At 35.3% G+C, this 20,198-nt stretch overlaps 1 protein-coding gene across 7 annotated transcripts in view; it reads left to right on the top strand.

Moving 5' to 3' along the window:
* The window catches only part of DMXL2 (Dmx like 2), a 121,985-nt gene that overhangs the window by 16,599 nt on the left and 85,188 nt on the right, over window positions 1–20,198 (top strand). For all 7 annotated transcript variants that reach the window (XM_081049104.1, XM_081049100.1, XM_081049103.1 and 4 more), the window contains exons 2-6: window positions 7,493–7,618; window positions 10,058–10,129; window positions 12,696–12,774; window positions 13,569–13,704; window positions 14,362–14,428. In XM_081049104.1, coding sequence (XP_080905230.1) covers window positions 7,493–7,618; window positions 10,058–10,129; window positions 12,696–12,774; window positions 13,569–13,704; window positions 14,362–14,428 — 480 coding nt within the window. The remainder of the gene's footprint in view (window positions 1–7,492; window positions 7,619–10,057; window positions 10,130–12,695; window positions 12,775–13,568; window positions 13,705–14,361; window positions 14,429–20,198) is intronic.

Raw genomic sequence — 20,198 nt, 5'->3', positions numbered from 1 at the left:
AGGAGCAGCTGCCTGAGAGCTGGATCCCCGTGGAGGGGTGGGAAGACGTGGACGGTTCCCCAACCAGTAGCCATGTGGCCTGGCTGCGAAGTGGCCACGTGGGCTGCGAAGTGCTTGCTGACACAGCCTGGATGCGGGACTTGTCCCGGGAGGAAACATTTGCTGAGTCCTCCTTGGGAGAGGAGAGTGAGGTCAAGGTCGTCCCTCACCCCCAGGACAGCCCTGGCGAATGACTATGGACTATGGGAAATTGCCTTCCATCCCTAATTTAATGGACTACTTGACTGTTTCGGAACATACCACCATGTAGTGGAACTGGCGGATGTTTGCTTTTGTGTCTTGACTGGCCGCCATTTATAATATGTAAGTACCTTGACTGTGAGCCGCTGTTGTTCCAGCACAGTACCCCGAGAGGCCCAGAGAGAGAGTGGCAGTGCCCTGAGAGCCCTGGCTGTGCCCAGATAGAGTGGCAGTGCCCTGAGAGCCCTGGCTGTGCCCAGAGAGAGTGGCAGTGCCCTGAGAGGCCCTGGCTGTGTCCAGGAAGTCTGGCTGTGTCCAGAGAGAGTGGCCGTGCCCTGAGAGGCCCTGGCTGTGTCCAGGAAGCCTGGCTGTGTCCAGAGAGAGTGGCCGTGCCCTGAGAGGCCCTGGCTGTGTCCAGGAAGTCTGGCTGTGCCCAGAGAGAGTGGCAGTGCCCTGAGGGCCCTGGCTGAGTCCAGGAAGTCTGGCTGTGTCCAGAGAGAGTGGCAGTGCCCTGAGAGCCCTGGCTGAGTCCAGGAAGTCTGGCTGTGTCCAGAGAGAGTGGCAGTGCCCTGAGAGGCCCTGGCTGTGCCCGGAGAGATTGGTGGTACCCTAAGAAGCCCAGGAAGTCTGGCTGTGCCCAGAAGTACTGGGGTGGTGCCCTGAGAAACCCTGGCTGTGCCCGGAGAGATTGGTGGTACCCTAAGAAGCCCAGGAAGTCTGGCTGTGCCCAGAAGTACTGGTGGTGCCCTGAGAAACCCTGTCTGTGCCCAGAGGTGCACATAATCAGAGGTGTCTGGATGCTAATGGTAACCACTTTGAGCACCTCTTGTAATTGCAGAAGTCAAAGGCGACTTGTATTCATCTTTTGTTATCGGTATATATCATTACAATTTTAATACAGTTTTCCTTTCTTAAAATGGGTATACATTTTTTGGCACCCTCTGTGTACACTAAACATTTCAGGAAGGGTTTATAGATAATTATTACGTGACTGCTTTTTGGGAATGAGGAGATATGGTCAAGACTAAGAAGGTTACTTAATTTTCCTATTTTTAAAAATTTAGCGCATGTGTTATTTTCGCTATAAAAAGAAAATCTTGTTACTGAAAACATTAAAAATTAAACATTCAAAATGGTTTATTTAGCTTATAGATAGCTTTAATGGATAATTATTATATATAAAAAAAAGCTTAATAAGGGACTTACTCAATAGGGAAACCTGTTTGTCCATTCTAGAAGTTAATTTTTAATTCTGAGAACATCATAAACAGTTAGAATTTTAATTACGTGACTAAAATGAAGAGAGGGAAAGGATGTTTTCTGGGGAAATTTGTGTTAATCTGTGCTTTGTTTTCATGGTTGTAAGATTTTTCATAGGCCAACATTGGCCAACTAAAAGTATATTCTGAACATAACTTGGTACAACCAAGGAACCAAAAGCCCTGTTAACTGTGTCTTCTCTTTAGCTTTTTGTTTGTTTATAAAGCAAAAGATCACAATAGAAATGAAGAATTTAAATGCATTTGTGCAATATACCCATAAGAACAAAAATTTGAGCAGTAGAAAACGAAACGATAGAAAATGGTTATTACTTAAGTGGATAAAAAAATGTAGAGATCTGAATTTGCATCCCAGCATGTATTTACCTTGTGGGTTAGGACTTTGATTAAATCATACAAAGTTCCATTTCCTTATATTAAAGTGGGACTAATAACCAACTTATATAAGATTGTTGCAGTCTTGAAAGAAGACTAGGAATGTAGAATGCATAGTACAATACCTGTTACCCACTAGGCTTTCAGTAAATACCTCTTTTTAGTAATTATTTTTCTACCTCTTAATAACACGTGTCCTCATTTGTAGGAGAGTGAACATACTTAGAGGAATCAAAACTCACTCTCAGGGAGAGGTGGGAGTTCCACTCACTACCTCAGGGAGAGGTAGCAGTAACACTATTGATAAAATATTCTTGATAAGACTACAACACCTTGTTAAAGTAGACAAACTCTCAGCATACTCAATGCCTCTTGATTCATCAGTGCTTTCTTTTTCTTTTAAATTTTGATACATCTGTTAGCAGTTGTTAATGGTCTCAAACTTTGACCCTGCAACTACTCTTTAAAGCATCCAACTACTCTTTAGAAAATGCCAATATAATTTTTGTTTGTACTCGTTATTCTCACAGAAAAGGTCGTGTTTCTGTAAGATTAAAAAAATATTTCTTTTCTTTATATTTTAATTTAAGACTTAAAGGAAATATGATAAATTAGAATAGTACTTGTGGGATGAGTATTGTTTGCTTTTCTGAAAGTAATATAGTCAAAGCCATTATGTATAAAAATGAAATTAGAGAAGACAGTGAGTGTCTTATGCCTGTTTGAATTACTTAATCATTGTTCACAATAACATTAAACTCTACAGAAGACAACAATATCTTTATTATAATAATGATGGTATGCTAATTCAGAGTACTTTATGACTTTAGAGGATATTTTATTTTTTCATCAAGTGTAACATTTTAATAAGATAAAAGAAGAAGGTAACTTTGTTTTTCAGCCTCAACTAATTGACAAGGTTCTTCTAATGAAGTTTTGGGTATCTCAACTAAAAACATAGAAAATAATCTTGGTAATAAATACTCAAGTTTTTAGCACCTATATCATTATTATGGGATAATATGACAAGTTTAGTCTAAGAAAGAGATTCTTTTAGACAAACTTGAGATCTGTGGATCCAGGGAAAACAAGGACATTCACGTGACTTTAAATATAATTTCTATGAGTTCAGAGACCTCCTGAGACCATCTGTGCATTACAGTCCACATTGAAAACTCTTAGTTTCAATGCTCAAAGCAGAGAGAAAACTTGTCTCTTTCCTAATAGTATGGATTTGGTCTCCAAAAATAAGGCTAAAACAAGTGAGGATTAATACTTTTAAAGCATGTCTTTGACTTTAGGATTTGTACTACAGAGTTATCTCTTGGTCATGAGTTCTTACTTTCGGCTACTTATTAATTCTTTTTCATCATAAGGACAGTTCAGTCCTTCCATAAAATAAATCTTCCCACATGAATGGAAGGAAAGGGTGTTTTTCTGACTTTTTCTCTTTTCTTGGGCCTTGCCTATGGGTTTGGGCCTGACCATATCCTTAACTTAGAGATAAATGTTTTATAGATCAGTACTGTTACAAGTGCAGGACCCTGGTAGATAGTGCTATGGCAGAGGGACAGTTCTACCGTGAACCCAAGGGATGAAGAACCTGGTTAAGGGATTCCATTTGCTTCAGAAAAGTCTTGATGTCCTTTTTCTGCTTCCCTGAATTGACCCTGTGGCCTGTCTCCCGTTTGTGGAGTAGTTAATACTCAGCTAAGTCAGAGATATTTTATTTATCTAGTACAAGGGAGACCACATCCCATACTCTGGGGTCATTTTCGTATTTGCTTGCAGCCTCAGTGAGCACTCTCTTCCTCTTGCACTATAAATTCTTCTTTGGTAAAACTGAATTCTGAGAAAGAAGAATGGAACAAAATTGCTGTTGACCTAAAATTGAGACAATAGTAATCTCGAGTAATTATAGATCTTGTATAAACCTTCTCATCTATTGGCCTTCACTGAGTCTTTCCTCTGGGCCAGATGCTATGGTAAGTTACTTGGGATTGCAAAGATGAACATGGACTTTCTGGCACTAATAAGACAGCTTAATGGAGTAGAAGTGGGTGATACACTAGAAAGAGCAGGGGCTTTATTATGAAGCAAATGGATCCTCACTCTTACAAACTTGGACAAATTATTTATCCTTTCTGGGCCTCAGTTTCTCCATGTTTAAAAGGGGGCCTATCAAGATACAATGTTCATAACGACCATAGTTGACTGACTGTCTGATCATAATAGATATTCAGTAAATGATAAATTATTAAGGAAGACTTTGGTAGATTCCTTTCAGATAGGTCTTCTAAATCCATGATACTGTTAAACTGGAAAATCAGCAAAATCTCCCTCTCTTTCCTTGTATAGCTATTGTCTTAGACTTGGCCAAATTATTAGGTTATGTCAGCTATCTGAACTCGATGTTGTTCCACCAAGTTTCCTGTTACTTAGGCTTCTGGAGCCAGATATTAGGAAGATTTTGAATCATTCATTTGTTATACAGATATTTATTGAGGACTGCTATGTGCTGGCTGCTGGGATTACAATAGCAAACAATGATGACATGGTCCTTGATCTGATGGACCATTCAGTGTAGTGGGATCCAGACACATTTAAACACATGTTTATATAAATCATTAAAATATTGTGAGCCTTCAGTTATACAATGCATGTGATTTAGTACTGATAGATTATGAGTCCTCTCTTCCATACGTGGGTTATTTGTGCCTTACACTCTTTAGAGAAAGGTAAAGAATAATACTTTCTCTCGGTGTTTTGCAAGCTTTTAGTGTGCAGTCGTTTAGGAGGTTCCCTTCTAGGTGTGACCATGGATATTATATAAAATGGCAGGCATTGCCTAGGGTGTGGTTCCATAGGAAACCAGTACCAGTCATAATTGTTCCATTATGATGATAATTACTAGTTTGATAAGGGATTTGAAACCATTTTAGAGCACTAGTCTAAATGTTTAGTAGCTGCATAGTATTCCAGTGTATAGATATTTAGTTATTTATTTAACCACACAATTATTTTCAGTTTTTGCTGCTATAAATAATGAGGCAGGGAATATCTTTCTATAATATATATATATTTTGGCAAACTTTCGTACATATGCCTATAGAGTAAAATAGGAGCTTATTTGATCAAAGAGTACATTGTATTTACATTTTGATAGATATTTGCCAACATCTTTTATCCATGAATATTCTGATTTAATAACTTTGGAGTGGGACCAAGCAATCAGTATATTTAACCAGTTCATTCAGTGATTTTGATGCAGCCAGGTTTGAGAACTATTGCTGGATCAGAAAAATAGCAAGATTCCCTGCAGGTAAGGAGTATGGTGCATCTTTTCTGGAAACAATCGAGCAATTATGAATATCTAGGGAAAAGTAAACATCCTTTTTAATGAGCAGTAAGAGCCTGTCTGTTTATAGTAGCAGTTGCCGGGAATGGCTCATCTTTAGAGAAGCAAGTGTACTAAATACTTATCTGGAATATTTTGTGTCTTTTGATATGTAATGTTGGGGGAAGGAGCATAAGAATTGTAAGAATCTGAGTTTCAGCATCTTCCACTTACTAACTGGGCAAATTAATGAACTTTCTTTATACGGTGATAATGATTGTATCTTCCTTCAGGTTTGTTGCAAAGATTAAAGGGGGAGTAATGTAACATTTATTGAGTACCTTCTGTTTTCTTCTAGTAGTTTTTGGGTATATCTGTCATGGCAGTTTGTTATTTGTGATTGGTGATTCACTTTGTCATTTCCCCATTAGACTCACTGTAACCACATCTTGTGATCCTGTATTCCCAATCCTTAACCCAGGCTTGGGATATTGGGCACTGTTTTTTATCTTAAATGAACTATGTGTGCTAGGCATTATGCAAATAGATTTTCTATTTTAATTTTCAAAATTATCCTAAGAGATAGGTATTATTCCTTTCATTTTATCACAGAAATGCTCAGAGAGCTTAAATAATTTGCTTAAGATCACACAGTATGACAGAACCACAATTGAAAGCCCAGTATGTGTAATTCCAAACTAGATAATGTCTGTGCTCTTTCTGTCAATCCACCTTGCTGAGATAATTCTATAAAGCACTTTGGAAATTGTGAAATGTTATTTAGGGGTAAGGTTATTTTAATAATATAATTTGACAGATTAGCATGGAGATACAAACATTTCTTCTGCCTATACTCAATATTCCCTTTCAGTTCAGCTTTCTTGAATACATGGTATAGCAAATCTACCTTGTGTATAAGAATATAAGTGGTTATTTCCTCCTGTGAATGATTCCCCCACTCCCGTATTTCCTTTGCTTGACATTCTTTGTTTTTCTTTTGGTGAACTTTTTGGTGTTTGTAAATTTATGGGTAGAAATGGTTTATAGTGGTTATAGCAGGATTTTGGCAACATTGGAAGTTTTAGTAACCTGTAGAAGTAGTGTTTGTCTTCCTATCTCGTCTTTATCTTCATTTCCCTCTTTTTGTTAGCAGCCACACATGGACCTCTTCAGGACAGAGGTCACTAAATTAGGTGTCCTCACATGTCAGCCCTGGCTATTGGGTATCTATATTTTGTAGGACATGACCATACTGCTTAAAGGTGTAGAAATACTGAGAAAAATACAACCTCATAAATTTTATATTTATGTTGCTTTTAATGGGGCTTTTTCATTTGAGAATTAGATTGTGCAGTTATTTGGAATATTTAATCATTGGGTGATTTTGGAAGCAAAAAAACATGTCCCCACTCTCTGCCCCTTATGTCATCATAAAATTCACAAAGTTGCAAAACAGGAATGGCGTACACCAAGAAGTGTGGCAATAGGAGGAAACGTGGTTTTGCACATTATAGTTACATTGAACAAGAGGATTTTCCAGGAACTTAATTTTGTGTTATATTTTATTTTTTGAATGTATAGTTATGTTTGCCAATATTTTATATAAATCAGTTTAGTTTTTATTTCATTTAACCTTTTTTGTGAAACCACTTTGGGTTGTTTTCCTCACTCCCCCAAGGTTGAGGGAAAGGGGAAGGCAGGCTGCCTCATGGATTCACTTAGGCAGTTGAGTTTTAAGTTTAGTCCTTGCCTTAGTGCATGTAATTCTGTCTCCGAGGTTCATGTCTATTTAACTAGCTCTTTAAGCCATGTGGAATTGTGTTGGAAAATGCATCTGGTTTCTATCGTGATCTTTCTCAAGCCTCGTTTGAAACCTGGGAATGCAATTGTAGCTTTCAGTGCCTTATTACTCTCAGATGGAGGTTTTATTCTTTAGAGTTTACTGAGATGAGCTTTGGAGAGAAACTCTAAGCAGTGTGATTTCTGACCTGCAGGACAGAGCCCATAGTGTTTAAGAACTGAAAGGACCCTTTTCCTGATAGTAGCAGTTTTGAATGATAATGCGTAGGGTGTCATCATCCCATTTTTTGATGTGACTTAATGTTCTTATTTGGAAATTGGTATTCTTAATATTCTTACATTAACTATTTCTGTAAAATGTGTTAATGTACACAATTACAATGGCAATTAAATCTAAGATAAACTGTCATCATAATTCAAAAGTTACGTATCTTATGTATTATAAAACTTTTCTTTTCAGGCATATGGATCAGGCTGTGATATTGTTATTTTGGCAAGTGACTTTGAATGTGTGCAGATCATACCTGGTGCTAAGCATGGAAACATCCAAGTCAGCTGTGTGGAGTGTTCTAACCAACATGGAAGAGTAAGTAAGGGATTTAATTACTTTATTATATGTCATCCTTTAATATATTTAACATTCCTAGAGTATTCTTATCTTTTTATACAAGGCTTGCCTACAGTTTCTTATTAATATACCTTGCTTAGGTGCCTATCGATAGGAGTGGGTGAAGTGAGAGTTGTATACAAATTGTAAAGAGCCATGAAGCTGACAATGTGATAATTAATTGTTCTACAGGTGTATAGTCTTAAAAGATCTGTAGACCTCACAATCCTCTGGGTACTGATATTCTGCCAGTTAATAATTCTAGCAACTATTAAATCAATAGTAGGGAAGTAAACTTTTATCTTCTCTATCTAGCATCCCTTGTCTCTCCCCAAAATTATAATAACACCAAATTTTTATCAAGAACTTTGGCAAGTTTTTAATGTCTAAAATAATATTTGTCATATAACAGGTGCTTTGTAAAGTTTCTGTTAATTTAATGAAAGTTTTATTTGTTGAGTGAAGAATCTTAATGTTTATTCCCTTCAGACTTTAAAACAGGGTTTATTTTGATATAGTTCAAATTTCATCATATGTACCCCTCCCCCAAATTTCAAGCCTAATGTACATAACATTATGGTTTATTTAATGTAAAGTAAATATATCATATTTGCTGTATACTCTAGCAATGCAGCAAGAGCAATACTATGTAGCAGAGTTGAATGGCTCTACAAGAATATGAAAATGAGATTTTTCCTGTCATAATTGTCATAATTTAAACAGTCTTAATGGTCTCGAATTTTTCTTTACTGAGTAATAACATTTTTTTCCAAGGATATGTTAAATCAAGGATATGCTATAATATTCACGGTAATAAATAGTAACCATGCAAATTTATGCCAAAAAATACATTATTATTTCTGTCTCACCCCGCTTCTTGTATCAAGCTTTAATATTTGTGCAAATATAGCATAATATGGCAATCCAGTGATATAATTGACCTAGTAATGAAATACTGAGTTTCCTGGTGTTTTCTGATACTTGTTTCTTGCTTTTCTGATTTTTCCCAATTTTTTTTTTCTTAAGCATAGCTTGCTTTTTAGAGAACACTGAGAGTGTCAGATTTCTGTCATTCATTTTTCATTGCTGATCTCCGTAGGCCAATTAAGGTAGCTTTAAACCTGCCTAGTGATGTACAATAGTTGTCAGAGATGAATTTTAATACATTATTTATGTGCTGGTAATAATCACAATAAAATTCTATGGAAGCAAAGTTGTTGTTTTTTTTTTAAATATATAAGGCCTTGGTGTTCATATCTATGTTTTTACTTTTCTATACCTGTAAGATAAATAAGGTATAATTATGACATCTTTGATATATTGTCTTTTATTTCCTTTGTCCACAGTCATTGTGGTGATAACTTTCACATTTATGACTGTGTTAGCCAGTTATAATCATTCATTCATTGACTGACATGTTCAACGTGATCATTCATAACATGTTTTGCCTAAGTATTACCTCAGCCAGGCATTTTAAGTAGCTTCTCCCGTACCATTGTGGATTAAAAGCTTTTTTTTTTTTTTTTTTTGTAGAAAGAATGTTAGATATTAAGTAACAAGTTAAAATCACTGTTTGGCATGAGTGTACCCTGAAATCAGAGTAGACCTTTTTGGCTGGACTTAAAAAGAATACATACCTAATTTAAGTTATTAGGTTAACTGTTAGGTCTAGAGGTATCAGAAGGGATGGTTAATGGTCTGTTCCCTGTTGTTGATTCCCTCTTGCCAGGAGGAAGATGAACTGGAAATGGCTTTTAAGGAATTATTGAAAAGCAGGCTCTGGTAGTTTCTAGGGAGAGAGGGATTTATGTCCCTTATCAAGTATGTGACCTGGAACAGTGTCCACCAGGAGATGTCTGCATCAGCTCTTTCTCCTCCAGATGCAGTTGGTGTCTCTCTGATTTCTCCTTAGTCCATTTTCTCTATACCTTCTAGATGGTTTTCCCAGTTGGCATTCTTTGTTTGATGCTGCAATTAATGTCATTTTATTTGATATATATTTAATACCTGTTACTCTTTGATATCTTTCTGTACTTCTCATGGTTTTTATAGTCACTGGATTATAAAGTTTCTGACAGATGTACCATTGAAATGTGTCTTTGTTAATAAAGTTATTTCTATATTAAAAATGAAAAACCTCCTACAGAAAACGATGATTTCTTTAATAGGTCAACCTTATATTTGCTGTAGATCAGCCTTGTATTTGATACATAAAATAAAGCCTGCTGAATTTTTGATAATAGGGAAGAGATTCTTAAGTCCAATACTTTTCCAGTTAATGTTTACGGAAGGGAATAAATCATGAATATTGTGTTGGGATTGTTATTATATGTAATTAGTTCATACATTATTGTGAAAAGGTGGTTGTCTTTATTTTTTCTTTTCCTAAATATTAATGCTTTGTTCATTCTTTTTTAGATTGCAGCTTCGTATGGTAATGCTGTTTGTATTTTTGAGCCCTTGGGCATAAATTCTCATAAGAGAAATTGTGTAAGTACTAAATGATAGTAGAAAACTTTTAGAATTAAATTTAGAATCCAGTTGATAGCAATAAAGAGCTCCTCAGGAGCCAGTGTTATAAGGTGGCCTGGTGCTTTATGGTAGATCTTTTACATTCACTAGGAACATATCCCCAGGCCTTTTAGAAACTCAATTTTCTAGAATATTGCTAATTGAGATTTACCTTGTTAATTGGGATTGACCCTAGTTGAACTATTGTTTCTTGTTTAGATTACCAGACTATTCTTTGTCTGATAGCTGTTTCTATCCCCCCTTTCTCCTCTTTTCTCAGCAGACCGGATCATGACATTCTCTGCTTAAAAGTGTGATGGCTCCATATTTCCCTCAGATTCTAATCCAAAAATCCTTAGAGTACACTACAACCTTTCTTTGCCCCACCATCCACTTATTACTTCTCAGAGCTCATCTCCTCTCATGTTATTCCAGCCACACTGGCATTTTTACTATTCTTAGAACAGTTACCCTCCCCTCTAGGGCCTTTGCATTGGTTGTTCTCTTCTCTGGAATGTTATTCTTTCTCTAGATAGCTCCACAGCCAGCTCCTGCAGATCCTTTAAGGTTTTGCTTGATAATAACCTCCTCAATGGGGTTTACCTTCATCACTCTTTTAAAAATTGTCACTTGCTTCTACCACCTTTATTTTAACCTCCTTATCCTTCTATTTTAAAATTTTTTCCATAGCACTATCTTGTTTGTTTATTGTTTACTATTTAGAATGTAAGCTTCATGAGAGTAGGGAGCTTTGTTTCTTTTGTTCACCGATGCATCCCAAGTACTTAGAATATATTAATATCTGGGACATAATAGTCTCCTAAATATTTGTTGAATGAAGGAGTTAGGAGCTTAGGTAAATTCACTTACCAGCTAAGTGGTCTAGCATAACACATTGAGAACCATTCAGATTCATTCTGGGTGCTGTATTTTATTTTATCTTACTGAATATTCTGAAAATCCCATATGTTTAGAATTATTAACCCCTTTAAAAGTTACTGCATGCATAGGAACTCCATCATCACTCACAAATAGTGAAAAATGCCAATGTGAAATCTGAATGCCAAGAGTACATATTTACCAGTAATTTTTTTTTAAAAAGTATACTCTTAAATACATTAAAACAAGTGATTTTGATATTTCATTAAATATATATATTGGAATTTCTTTTTACATTAAAAAAACCCACGAATTAGAATATTAGTCTTTTCCCTATGATAGTATTATAAAATGGATATCAAATTTTAGAGTGCTTAAGACTCACCTGAAGTTCCTATTAAAAATTCAGACTCCAGGCCTCACTCAAAATTTCTGCTATGTTGTTGGTTCAGCAATTACACTCTGAGAAATACTAAAGGAAAGAATATTAGCAATATCTTTAGTTGTAGGAATGATTTAATTATTACTCTGAAATAGATCTGTTGAACAGTATTTAAAATACTATTGTGACAGTTGTTTGTTCAGCAGTGATGGGAAATTAACTTTTACCCTAATTAAAAATATAAAATTATTGTTAGATAATGAAATTCAGGTTTGTAGTTATATTTAAAAATTCTGCCTCTAGACAGTTATGAAATCTTGAATAAATTATTAGCTATTATAAAAATATTGTAAAGAAAGAGGCAATTGACATTTATTAAATTATTAGTACATGCCAAGTGATTAATGTATAACTTGCTTCAGGCCTCACAGCTGTATGTTGCAATACAATTTACCATGAGGCCATTTTATGTTTGTGTACTACAAAGAAATACCTAAACGTCTTTTTACTTAGATATTGTATTTGATGACAGAGACCTTTGACTTTTAAACTTTAAATTTTCTTTTTACCTTTTAGAATGAAAATAGTAAGAAAAATAATGGAAATTATTCAAATAAATATAATATAGGTCAGGTTTGTAGATTTTATGTATTATATAATTCAAGTTTGTTGACTTTTTGGGAGGCATATCTAGTTTTATTTTAGACATTGAGTCCATAGATTTGTGATAATTTGCACTTTTTCCTAAGGTGTATTTTGTTTTCATAAATATTTATTGAGCATCTGTTTACTAGCCATTACAACACTGAAGACATAATTCCTGCCCTTGAAGAGCTGTAATTTAATGGGAGAGTCAGACATATGAACAACTATTCAGTGTGACTAGTGTTATAATGGTAGAATGTAAAAAGTGAGATGAGTGCTACGACAATGTCAGAAAAAGATTCACAGCAAAGGTGATGATATAGCTAGATCTTGATGTAAGCCTAAGAGTTTGCAGGTGGAGAAGAGAGGAAAGGATATCTTAAGTATAAGAATATGTTTATAGATGTGGAAATAAGCCTGAGATAACATGCTTTGTTTGGGCATGGCAAGCAGCTTGATATGGTAGAATAAATAGTAAGTGGAACTATTGGAAGGTTTTTTAAAAAATGGTATTTTGGAAATAATAGTGAAATATTTAAATCTTTGTTTTCGATCATAAGGTCTTAAGTTGATGAAAATGATGAAATGGTAGTGTTTGTGGATATTATTTTTAAAATCTGACCGTTTTCTGTGTTTCAGCAACTCAAGTGTCAATGGCTTAAAACTGGGCAGTTTTTTTTGAGTTCCGTGACATACAATTTAGCATGGGATCCTCAAGGTATTTAGTAATTATATTAGACATTATGAAAAGTAAATATTTGTTTTAAATGTATGATTATGATGTGATATATAATCTCCCATAATGAAATGATCAATAGTATATTTTCTTTTTGCTAGTGAATGAATGTACTTTTTTCTTCTTGGTATACACTGCTTTATACAATGTTGAATTTACTATTAGTTCTGTGCTTTTTTCGCCCTGTCTTTTAATATTTTAAGAACGGTGATTTGTTTCTTTACTGAACATGTGCTGCATTTTATCCTTAATTGTATTTATTAACAAAGAAATAAGAAATAAAACATGACCAAAGAAACCTATCTCATTTTGTTATTTGTATTTCAGGAGATTATTGTCTTTAATTTTGAAAGATTAGAAACCTCTAATAATAATGGCTTTTATCCTTTTTACATTCACAATTAATGAGGATAATTTTTATATTCCAAGTAGAAAAGCAGATTTCATTAATTTTGCCTTATATTTCATTAGTTATATCTTATATCCTGAGAACATTCTATGTGGTATTTTTTGGTTTTTTTTATTGTATTTTTTCAGTTATTTTTAGAAAAGATTTATCTGATAAATAATAGCTCTTTGCCAGTAAGCTTTTCTTTTTTGTTCTCAAGTTTCCTGCAAGAACTACTCTTTTTTGCCTAGTGGGTTTTTAGAATTTTTTTCATAGACAATATTGCTTATTTTTCACAGTACAGTTTTTAGACCTATGTAGCAGCTGACGTGTGTTTCTTTTTCTAGATAACCCCTGTTTATTCAGTAGAACATTCTTTAATTTTCAGATAACAGATTGTTGACAGCAACTGATTCTCTTCAGCTGTGGGCTCCTCCAGAAGGTGACATTCTGGAAGAAGAGGAAGAAATTGATAATAAAATTCCTCCCGTTTTAAATGATTGGAAGTGCATCTGGCAGTGCAAGTTAGTGTCTAATTCTGTTGTTGTGTTCATTCATTAAAAAAAAAAGCCTCCTAAAATATGTTTCACAATCATCTTTATTTTTTGATGGTACCATTGCATTTAGAAGCCTAGAAAGTAGACTTTTTCTAACCAAAACTCATCATAATGCATATCTTACTTCAATCTGTGCTACAGTTGATTGTTTTTAAAAAGGGCAAAATATTTTCATAGTATTAACCTCAGTACTTGGGTTGACAGGGTTGACACATAGGGATTACACATTAATGGAAGAGGTGTGGATGGTGATGGGGAGGGAGAAGGTGTGATGAATGTTGCCAGTCACTCTTTCAAGTGGAAGGATGGCTGAACTATTAACAGTATGGATTATGTGATGGGGACCAATTAGCCAGGGAAGATGGTGAGCTTAATTTTTAACATGTTATATTTAGGATGTTGGTCGGGCTTGTAAAATTGGAGATATCATTTATACATGCTAATTGCATTCTTTGGATCCCCAAAAAGAACTTTGGATTAATTTTAATTAATTCATATTTTTAGGGAGGTGAAATATTTTATTTTTAGAGAGTTCAAAACACTCTTGTTATAATGATGTTAAAAATCATCTATACAGTGTTCCAGATTTTAAAAATGGTAACTGTTTGACTTTGTTTTTTTTAGAACCTCAGTATCTGTACATTTGATGGAGTGGTCCCCTGATGGTGAATATTTTGCTACTGCTGGAAAGGTAAAGGACCAAACAAAACATTAACAAAAGAAACAAAACAATTAAAAAATGTTCCTGTTTGTTCTCATTTTTAGTTTTCTCATATGTAAAATTGGGATAATCTTACTCTGCAATTCTAGCCTGAGGAATAGTGATAGATTTCTGAAGATCAGGTATATTTCCCTTATGTAGTAGGGACTTGGGAAATAATGGCTATTATTATTCTTATTTGACCTTTTTAAAAAAATCTGTTTTTTAAAATTAATTTTTATGTTTAAAAAATAGCATATGTCCATAACTTAAAAAGGAAAACAGTACCACTAGAGTCACAATGAAAAGAAACACTCCATTCTTCCTGCTCTTAAGTCCTTTGTCCTGGAGGCAGTTATTTGTCATATTGCATATATTGGTACTTCCTCCCATGTTCCTAAATAACTTGCTTTCATTTCTTGATTTATTTTCCCCTTTCATTTTTATGTATCATTCTTGCTTTCGTACTGTGGAAGCTGAAACTTCTGTTCTCTAGCTGATGTGCCCAACCCTCTCTCTACTTCTAGCACATACGCAAATTACTTCCCTTCCTCCTTTCTTCCTTATGTAGATTATTTTGTAATATTTGAGTAAGTCAGTATTTATTTTTCACATTATTGATTGTGCAAAATATTCTTCACAGAATAATTACTTTGGAGTTAATAATTACTCAGTTTTACTAATTGCTTAGTTTTCTATATACCTAATCCATTCCCTAAACCTCTGACAGTTGTTGCATCTTCTCTCCTCACAATCCCACATAGGCGGTATCTTGGAGATGTGTATTCTCTTTGCTCCAATCTGGCTTAGTTGCTCTCCAACTGTAAACTAGAGCTCTCATTTTGGGATTTTCTTTTAGCAATCTCAGGAGATTCTCTTTGCTTATCTTTATTAAATTCCGTTTCTTAGCATCATTTATCTTCTTTCCTTATTTTGATGGTGATATCCTCTAGTAGGTTCCTTAGAAAAGATGAGTGGGGAAAAAAACACTTTGAGGCCTTGCAAATCTGAACAAGTATTTCTTCTGCTTTTATGCTTGATTTGGCCAGACGCAGAATTGGATTGAAAATAATTTTCCCTCAGAATTTTTAAAGTAGTGGTTCTGTTGCTTTCTAGCTTCCAATGTTGCCATTTGAGAAATACAGTGCCGTATTGACCGTACTCGCCCCATCTCCAGCTTATAGAAGGTTTAGGAATCTTCTCCTTTTTCCTGCTGTTCTGAAATTTCATTATGATGTCATGGTATGGGGCAGTCATCTATAAATATTTCAGTATGTATCTCTAAGGGATAAAGACTTATGCAGGTAATTTGGTGGGCCTATTCAATCTGGAAACTCATGTCCTTCAGTTTAGGGAAATAGTTTTATATTATTTGTTTTGTGTTATTTCCTTTCTTTCATGTTGTGTTTTCTCTCTCTCTGAATCTCCCCTTATTTAGAAGTAGATTCTTCTATACTGATCCTCTAATTTACTTTTTTTCCCCTCTCTCCATTGTCCATCTCTTCATCTTTTTAATTTTTTAATTTAAAAACATTTTTTCATCTCTATGGTTTTGTTTAATTTCTGGAGGATTTTTCAGCTTAAACTCTGGGATAATTATTTCCTGCTATCACATTTTTAATTTTCAAGAGTTTTTTTTCCTTCTTTTTCTTTTATTTATTTATTTATTTATTTATTTATTTATTTATTTATTTATTTATTTATTTAATTTATTGGGGTGACAATTGTTAATGAAATTACACAATTTCAGGTGTACAATTCTGTATTACATCATCTATAAATCCCATTGTGTGTTCACCACACAGAGTCAGTTCTCCTTCCATCACCATATATTTGATCCCCCTTACCCTCATCTCCCTCCCCCCATCCCCTTACCCTCTGGTAACCACTAAGCTATTGTCTGTGTCTATGAGTTTTTGTTTCTCATTTGTTTGTCTTGTTCTTTTGTTGTTTTTGGTTTATATACCACATATCAGTAAAATCATAGGGTTCTCTGCTTTTTCTGTCTGACTTATTTCGTTTAGCATTATACTCTCAAGATCCATCCATGTTGTCACAAATGTTCCTATATCATCTTTCCTTAACGCCGAATAGTATTCCATTGTGTATATATACCATAACTTCTTTTTTTTTTTTTATTAATTTTATTGGGGTGACAATTGTTAGTAAACTTACATAGATTTCAGGTGTACAATTCTGTATTATATCGTCTATAAATCCCATTGTGTGTTCACCACCCAGAGTCAGTTCTCCTTCCATCACCTATACCATAACTTCTTTATCCATTCATCTACCGAAGTTCATTTTGGTTGTTTCCATGTCTTGGCCACCGTAAACAAAGCTGCAGTGAACATTGGAGCACATGTGTCTTTATGTATAAATGATTTCAAATTCTTTGGGTAGATACCCAGGAGAGGGATTGCTGGGTCATATGGTAATTCTATTTGTAACTTTTTGAGGAACCTCCACACTGCCTTCCATAGCAGCTGCACCAGTCTGCATTCCCACCAACAGTGTATGAGGGTTCCTTTTTCTCCACAGCCTCTCCAACACTTGTTACTATTTGTCTTGTTGATGATAGCCATTCTGACTGGGGTGAGGTGATATCTCATTGTGGTTTTTATTTGCATTTCTCTGATGATTAGTGATGTTGAGCATTTTTTCATATGTCTATTTGCCATTTGTAAGTCCTCTTTGGAGAAATGTCTCTTCAGGTCCTCTGCCCATTTTTCAATTGGGTTGTTTGTTTTTTTGAAGAGTTTTTTCTTATGCTATGAATGTTCCTTTTTAAATTATAAATATTTCATAAATATAAAAGACTGCATATAAAACATATATAAGTATAATAATTAAACAAATACACATGGACCTATTACTCAATTTGAGACAAAGAACATAAAACTAATGGGTTTCTTATAGTCCTGCTTGCATCTCCTCCTTCCCCTTCCACCCCGGCAACCAGAATTTTGAATTTTATGTTTTATTTCATTGTCTTTTTTTTTATAGTATCACATGTATGAATTCTCAAATAATATAATGTTTAGTTTTCCATAGTTTTGAACTTACCATACAGTTATAAAAATACAGCTTCAAGATATTAAAAAATAAATTTGTAGGCCGGCCCGGTAGCTCAGGCAGTTGAAGCTCCGTGCTCCTAACTCCGAAGGCTGCCAGTTCGATTCCCACGTGGGCCAGTGGGCTCTCAACCAAAAGGTTGCCGGTTGAACTCCTCGAGTCCCGCAAGGGATGGTGGGCTCTGCCCCCTGCAACTAAGCTTGAACACGGCACCTTGAGCTGAGCTGCTGCTGAGCTCCCGGATGGCTCAGTTGGTTGGAGCGCGTCCTCTCAACCACAAGGTTGCTGGTTCAACTCCAGTAAGGTATGGTGGGCTGCGCCCCCTGCAACTAGTAATGGCAACTGGACCAGGAGCTGAGCTATGCCCTCCACAACTAAGACTGAAAGGACAACAACTTGAAGCTGAACAGCACCCTCCACAACTAAGATTGAAAGGACAACAACTTGACTTGGAAAAAGAAAGTCCTGGAAGTGCACACTGTCCCCCAATTAAGTCCTGTTCCCTTCCCCAATAAAATAAATAAATAAATAGATAGATAGATAGATAAATAAATAAATTTGTGATAATAGCCATAATGTACTTTTAAATTAATACATTCAGTAACAAAAATTACATTTAAAAATCACAAGTTAAAGTTTAACTGTATTGTTGTATATGGAATTAAAGCTTCCACATTACACTTTACAAGGCAAGGATAGGGTTTCCAAGAACACCAGAATTCACCCAAGGCTTTTGAGTTTATCTCTAGTTGTAGAACACTCAACTGTTTTGTGGCTGAGTAATTACTTGTCACAGAGATGGTTGCTCAACAGTTGACATTACAGAGAGGAGGACTATACAACATTATAGAAGAAAGACTGCAATCGTGTGTAGTTTTGTAGTAAATTATATGAAAACTCACAATTTCTAAGTAGTGAGCAGTATATATACTATTATTTTGAGATATCTGCAGAACTAATGTAATTAATAAAAAATTGTAATTAATAAAAAATTACTCTCTCTCTCTCTTTCTTTTTGATTTATCTCACTAAGGGTTTATCAATTTTATGTTTTCAAAGAACTAACTTTTGGTTTTGTAGACCTATGTATTTCATGTTTGTTTTCTGTTTTATTTCTGTCGGATTGTTCTACTGTTCTTTTTTCAAACTCTTTTAGATGAATGTCAGCCTTTTTTGTTTGTAACGTATACATTTAACCCTGTAGATTTTCCTCTAAGCTTAGCTTATCCCACAAGTATTTTTAATACCATAAGTTTTTATATGTGTTATTTGTATTATTCTAAACACAAATTTTACTTTTTTAAATTGTGATTTAGTCTTTGATGCATGTATTGTCCATGGGTTAGAATCAGGTTCAGTTATTTTGGGGGTAAGGGTAGATGGTGCAAGAGTATTTTATTGGTGGTGACAACTTTTATTTGCATTATTAAGTAAAACTTAGAAGTAATTTGTAATTAGAATAATAACCACTAGTACTGTCATGACAGCAACTACTAGTTATTGAGAGTTATGTATCAGAAATTGTGCCTTCAAAAAGCTTATGGGGCAGGCAGTATTCTCTCTGTTTTATAGAAAAGGAAACTGCAGCTTGAGAACTTCCAGAGAATGCAGAGCTAGTCAAAAGGTAGAGCTGGGAGTTTAATGCAGGTGTATTGGATATCAAAGCACCATATCAGCTACCTTTGTATTTCACTCAGAAAGTGCTTATTGCAAGTGCATGTGTGGGGATTCTTTGAGGCGTGGGTTGAATGTGCATTCTTCAGAAAAGGTTTATGTAGCTTCTGTCAGACCCTTGGGGGCACACCCAATTCAAATTAAATTCTCAGCTTGGAAGTTGTTGTGCCATACAGATAGTGTGTGTTTGGGTCTCACGAGATCTTCCAGCCTTCCGAACTGTGAGAAAATAAATTTCTTTGATTAAGTCAGCCAGTCTTTGACATTTTGGTATGGCAGCCTGAGTTGACTAATACAGCATAGCATACCGAACGTGCTATAATCTTACCCCTTCTGAAACAACAACGAACACTTCCTGACCTTCTCTCTCAGCTTCTGGCACATTTCCGTGTCCTCTAGCACCTTGAAAGGGTTACTTATAGTTGCTGTCTCCATGACTTTTCTCCTTATTTTTTGTTGTGAAACTCCTCTGAAACTCATCCGTGAGTTCCTGTTACTGCACCCTGCGCTTGGTGCCTAACCTTTCAGCATGATGTAACACAGTCGTTTACTTCCTCCACCTTGAGCACTTTCTTCACTTTACTTCTAGGACACAGCACGTTTTCTCGGTTTTCTTATAACTCTCTGGCCACCCCTCCTTAGTTTGCTGGTATCACCTTATCTGCCCTACTTTTAAATGTTGGCGTACCCAGGGCTGATTTCTTGGCCCTCTCACCTGACCATACGCGTCCCTCTTATAATCTCATTGTACCTCATGGCTTCACATGCATTCATGTTTGTCTCTTTTGCCTGTGCCATTCCCCTCTTCAGATATGTGTGTGTGTGTGTGTGTGTGTGTGTATGTATGTAAAATTCATGCACATCTTCAAGTAAATGTGTCTAAAATGGAACCTGTTCTCTACTCTCTGCCCCCAATCCACTCCCCTATGTCTCTACCTTCAGAATATATCCACAACCTGCTCATTTCTTACCACTATATTGTTATAATCTGGTTGAAGCCTCCATCATTTAT

This window comes from Rhinolophus hipposideros, assembly GCF_964194185.1.
Source record: "Rhinolophus hipposideros genome assembly, chromosome: 5".
NCBI classification, from domain to species: Eukaryota; Metazoa; Chordata; class Mammalia; order Chiroptera; family Rhinolophidae; genus Rhinolophus; species Rhinolophus hipposideros.
The sequence above is the reverse complement of the archived record's forward strand: the minus strand, read 5'-3'. Positions and strand labels throughout refer to the sequence as shown.